General features: G+C 34.1%; 1 protein-coding gene across 3 annotated transcripts; it reads right to left on the bottom strand.

Moving 5' to 3' along the window:
• Window positions 1–3,484: 3,484 nt before the first annotated feature.
• On the bottom strand, window positions 3,485–5,602 carry LOC121236134 (mini zinc finger protein 3-like). 3 transcript variants are annotated; one of them, XR_005934659.1, is made up of 3 exons: window positions 4,681–4,710; window positions 4,395–4,518; window positions 3,485–4,094 (listed from the first exon to the last, which is right to left on the bottom strand). XR_005934659.1 is itself a non-coding variant. In XM_041132648.1 (2 exons), exon 2 carries the CDS (start codon window positions 4,069–4,071, stop codon window positions 3,781–3,783), a length of 291 nt encoding a protein of 96 aa, XP_040988582.1. In that variant the 5' UTR covers window positions 4,072–4,094; window positions 5,437–5,602; the 3' UTR covers window positions 3,554–3,780. The 3 variants fall into 3 exon arrangements, 2 of the variants coding, with proteins under 2 accessions (XP_040988582.1, XP_040988581.1); XM_041132648.1 differs by lacking the exons at window positions 4,395–4,518; window positions 4,681–4,710 and adding an exon at window positions 5,437–5,602 and having other exon boundaries at window positions 3,554–4,094; XM_041132647.1 differs by lacking the exon at window positions 4,681–4,710 and having other exon boundaries at window positions 3,554–4,094; window positions 4,395–4,622.
• Between the last annotated feature and the right edge of the window lie 232 nt (window positions 5,603–5,834).

The raw sequence follows: 5,834 nt of genomic DNA, 5'->3' as shown, positions 1-5,834 counted from the left end.
ATTTCCCCGACCCTTCATGTATTTTTTAGATTGATTATAGAGGATGACATGTATTTTCATTTGGTATAAATGACATTTGATGGGAAGAGGAAAAAGGAAAGAAAAGGAAAGCAGTCCATACTCCATATAATGATGTCCTTGCATGAGTGTCATGCATTAACAGATAAGACCAAAAAATACAGCCTGCATTTTAAATGTCAACACATGGGAAGTGCATGTGGATCAGGTACTAGGATTGTCCTCTACATGATCACATTAAACCTCTTTAACCTTCTTTCTCTTTTACCACACTGCATGCTCTGGATGGATCAGCTGCGAATCTCTTTCATTCTGCATCAATCAATCCATTGAAAACTTCGGCTTTTTTGGTGCCTACTTTGGTCCCAACTCACTGTCTTGGTTCTTTCTTCTGTTCTTGTGTTCATTTTCATAGTTTCCAAGTTCTGGGGGGTGGGGGGGCTCCCCCAACTAAACAGAAAGAAAACAAGGTTAGCATGCCCTACATATTGTCTATGGTCTTGGATTTCAAAGGCATATTGGGCCGACTGATCTAAACTCCTGGTTTCAAATATCACGTTGAAATGGTCCAGCTGTTTTCCTCTTTATTCTTTATCTTTTTTTGTGGGCTTCTTCTCTAACCATTTGTTTTATATATATATTTTTTATATATTTGTTTTTTGTTTTTTTCCCCTGGGGACCTTTACGCCTGAGAATATCACTTGATAAGGTGGATGAAAGGCACGTTGGTCTGGCCCATATGATTTTTTTTTTTTTTTTTTTTTTTTTTTTTTTTTTTTTTTTATCAAAATGGTCCAATTATTAATGTATCTCTCTCTCTCTCTCTCTCTCAGTTGGTGAGATTATTTAAACCGCACGTTAGCAACTAATTCTTGATATAATTTAATTAAAGGTTAATGAATCTGCACAAGAAGGATATTGTATTTGAGAAATTCTATGCATTAGTTAATTTCTATTTACTCTCACGTTCCATATCTATTATATATATAGATTTTTTATAAGTGTAGGGTGATAAATAGTGACGGATGAGAAAATTTTTTATTGTTTTTTTATCTGCAAATAATGATCATTCACGAGCTTTGCATTCAAACTAAACTAAGCAAATTAAGATTATTTACAATGTACTACACTTATATATTAATGTCTTTTCAAGTGATGAGAACTTCTCAATATATATACACATAGCACCCTAACAAATTGCGGAAAGAAGAAAAATCTTTAGGCAGCTTACAGAGCCTTTTGGGACCTGTAGGCTGAGAGGTTTGGTTCTTACGTGATGCCAGGTTGCTGATTATATAATATATATAAGTATTGAGTCTCGATCTGGTTAATTACTTATTTATAAACTGAATAAAATATATATATTTATATTGAAAAAAACCAAAGAGAAATATGGATATATAAATATATATATATATATATATATATATAGATTTTGTGGTGCATAAGAGTAATGTTACGTACAGTCGTAGAATGTGTAAGCGCCGTGCAGTCGTTTTGAAAAAGAATATGATCTACTATTCATCAAAAATTAATTTCTTTTCATATGTATCCCGTATTTATTTACTTTTTTCAAAGTGATTACACGGCACTTGTGTACTCACAACTGCAACAATCATCTCTCTTAACTCTAATTTGAAGCTAGCTTAACCTCATGGCCTGATCAACATTAATTAATCCTTCAATTTCCATGCTCTAAAATGAGTACTAAAAGGAATAATTGGCATTATCAAATTAATTCTTATATAACATGTAAATATGAGAACATTAATCCATATATAGCATGAGTAGCTAGCTGCTATATATATGCATAGCTAGATAGACAAAAGGACCAGCAGACAAGGAGGTGGTATATTGCTATTAATATCTAAAAACAGGCATGTGCATCTTTCTTCTTTACATGTGTCTCAAGGATCAGGAGGTGGGTCACCAATATATTTTAACAGCTAGTAGTATTGCATATACGATCGAGTAACGTCTTGTAATTAACTTCCTCATTAATTTGGTTGGATGAGATATTAGAGCCACAAAATACTAGACTCATGATCAGGAAAATTGTTTCCTGTAGAGTAAAAAGAACTACCATATATATATATATATATATATCTTCAAAATTTCATATGTACATATATAGTACTGCATCCATTTTGGCTCTGAGTCAACCAATATATCTAATCAGCACTTGCATGTGTAATGATTCTATCCTCGACACTGATGAGAAAGCTTCTATAACTCATTCCAGCTTGACGCTACAAAATGCTTTTTCATTGCCCAAACTGCACTCATCGATATATATATATATATATATAGAAAGTACTACTCAAATGTCTTTAAATATTTACTGATCTGATGAACATTTGCATTGGATACATGATACATCATGAATGATCTAAACATGAAACCCAGTTTTTAACAGGCCTGCAGGTTGAGTAGTGCTACTCATGATATATTTACAAGGTCTGTTTCTGTCAAAGCAATTTTACTGCATGCAGATTTGAAATAGTAGTAGTACTGATCATTTAGAAATATATATATATATATATATATATATGTCAAAGGAAAAAATGTAAATAAATTAATTATAGCTAGCTTCCTTTAATATATATTCAGTTGTTATTTTCTGATAAATTCCACTGACTAATCATAGAAAAGGAGATAGCTAGGCCGGTCACTTCTGTACGGCATTAAATATTTGCTGCGTGAGCCATAGCTAGCTAGTTGCCAGCTTTGAGTAATATTGTGGGCCTTTCTGGATAATATATTCCAAATACCAAATGATTGTCGCCAAGAGAAACTATATCTTATCATGAATCTTCCTAATATTTCTGTCTTCCTCATGGCAAAACAAATTTAACAACTCGATCATCATCAGGTACCTCATCATGAACAACTGAGTTTTTGCGAGCCGAGGCATAGCATAGCTCACCATCAGTCTCCTAGCTAGCTACTTTCATCACTGCATACTTCTGCTTTGAATTAGTACTCAAACTGAAATGATCTTTTCAGTTTTGAATTACTACTCATTCTATTATATATGCCTGATATTGTAAGCAGGCCAGCAAGTTTGGAATAGTTTGCTTTGATCAAGTACAGAAGATTTTCATTAACATTTGGTGAGTTTATATCAGCTGAATTACTTGCTCGATCCTTTCCTCATTTCTACTTCAATTTGAAGGGCAATAGTATGGCTATTGTGTAATTTAAGAGAAAAAAAATATATAAAGTGAACAAGTAGTACTTATTCATGAGTTCATGCACTGGATGCAATAAAAGAAAAAGTATTATCCATAAAGCCTCAGCTACAAAATTCCCCTCATATATATATATTATACATAGCGGTTGCTGATAAAACTGGCTAATTTTAGTACTACTGAAGAATTTGTTTTTCTTCAATTAATCTAGCTAGCTAGGAACTGCGTTGAGATCATAACAAGAGGATTAATAAAGGTTAAAAAGAGAGAAGATATAGAGCAAGAGGAAGATTTCTGGCCTTCATCAATATTGATCCTTTGAAGAACGAAAGCAGTACTACTACTAGTCTCCTGAAGTTTGATTTCTCAACATCTTTAAGATCAATAACACAAGACTTAGAGGTCGATTTTCCCTTTGCAAAAGAGTCAAATCTGTTGATGAAAATTTACAACCATTATATTATATATCGATGATCATGACATTAACAATCTGTAATTTCACACAAGACACCTTCACACACACACTCTTTGTCGCTCTCTCTCTCTCTCTGTTCACTCAATTTTAGGCTATTTAACGACGGGAATTAGGTGGAGAATACTCACAAACTACCTCAGTTTCCACTTCCCTCCGATGGAAATTCCGGTGGCAGCCGCACGCAGCGCATGAAAGGGCACCATTTGAGCCATCCTCACCGCTCGCCATGAACTCCCTACACCCATCCACCGCATACCCTCCAATATTTGCCGCATGATTCTTCTGACACTCTGCGTACCGTACAGTTCTAACCACCGAAGATGATGTAGTACTCGAGCTTCTCCCTGATGAAGAATCCTTCTTCACCACCACTTGCCGTTTCTTCATCGATCCTTCTAATTATAAAAACCCTAAATATTCAGATGAAGATTAGCCTCGATATATATCTTTATTCCAATATTGGAAAATCTTGCAGGATGCTGTAAATTTTTGACCACTATACAATCATCGAGAGAGAAAATTATAAAAGTAGAAGAATTGAGAAAAAGGCTTTAATTCCTTCTTTCTTCTTTTGTATTTCTTTTTCTTGCCTAACCCTAACCCTAGCTAGCTCTAGCACGCGTATACATATACATATATATATATATATATATGTAATTTATATGGACGAGTAGTATATATACCACAAGATCGAAGATGGGATATCTTACCTATTTTTTGATCTGATGATCAAGCCCCATGGTTCACTAAGAGGCAAAGATTGACCAAAAATTTATTATGTCGACCAATGAGAGAGTACTGCCTCACTAAAATAGAGTGGTGCTCCATTATTCTCTGAACAAAGCAGTAGAAAGTAGGTCATAAAGGATATCACGCATTTCTTTTACAAGCCTAAACAAACCATTCTACTCCATACCGCAACGTGGCAAGGCTTAATCATTAATAGGGACAAGACCTTTAAATATGAGTAGTTTAGGAGAAAAATGTTGTCCTTACACAAACCAGGAAAACACCCTCCCAGAATGGTCTTTGGAAGTGATATTTCAACTGCCCGGCCACATACCTTGCAACCTCAAATAATAAAGCACAAAAAAAAAAAAAAAAAAAAAAGTGCAATCTTTTCTTCAAAGTTAGATGGAATTATTAACTTTAATTAAAGATCAATTTATATTAACAAATGAGATGATGATCATGAGCACAAAGTGATCATGATCGAGTACCATTTATATATGTAATTCGCTGGATTCTCATTATAAATTGCTGTGGGGTCCAACTGATACTTAAAAGCCAGGTTTCTGTGGCCCTTTGGCACTGTGACAACAACTCTTGTCTATTAATTACCTAAGATTCTAATAATAATTAAGATCAGCTAGCATATTGTCTGTCAAGACTTGCAAGAAAGTTCAACTAAATGCTAGCTGCTCAGATGCTCTTCAAATCGATCGAGTTGCGGGCCGATTAGGAAAAGATAATGAGAAAATGATCACTGATCAACCAATGATATTAATTCATCGATCGATCGATCGAGATGACGTTTGTGTTTGTCTATATACGTACATACGGTACGGTGCTCGATCGATCGGTCATGAAGTTTCAGCATCAGAAGAAGAAACTACTGTTCTCATAACTGACTAAACGAGAGGTGGATGGTACTCCTGATAGATCATGAATTAATTAAACAGAAATAAATCGAAAACTAAAAATTATATATATAAATTAAAAAGATATAATAATAATATTAATAAAGCAAGCTAGCCCTGCATGCAAATTAATTACAAGCTGCCTCTGATGTTGAAAGTTTTGGAGTTCTTCAAGGGAGCCATAAGTAATGGATGCAAAAGCATGAATATAGGCATGAGAAGCCTCCACCATGTCAAAGTGAGGAACAAGCAAGGGACAAACACAAGATGGGGCAGTAACATGTGCATGCATATATTTCCCACCTTATAAAAGTTGAGAGGAGGGACAAAGACACATGTGCATGGTTGTCAAATATCGAAAACGTGCAATTTTAATTTGTCACTAATCAAATATAAAATATTTAATCTTTTCTGTCATATTTGTATTCATGATTTAAGAGTACTATATAATTAAATCGCTTTAATATTAATCGATCCATCATCATGATGTGTACGTACGTAGAATGAATA

The sequence above is a fragment of the Juglans microcarpa x Juglans regia genome, chromosome 6D, assembly GCF_004785595.1.
Source record: "Juglans microcarpa x Juglans regia isolate MS1-56 chromosome 6D, Jm3101_v1.0, whole genome shotgun sequence".
Taxonomy (NCBI): Eukaryota; Viridiplantae; Streptophyta; class Magnoliopsida; order Fagales; family Juglandaceae; genus Juglans; species Juglans microcarpa x Juglans regia.
Note: the sequence above shows the minus strand (reverse complement) of the source record. Positions and strands in the feature narration are given on the sequence as shown.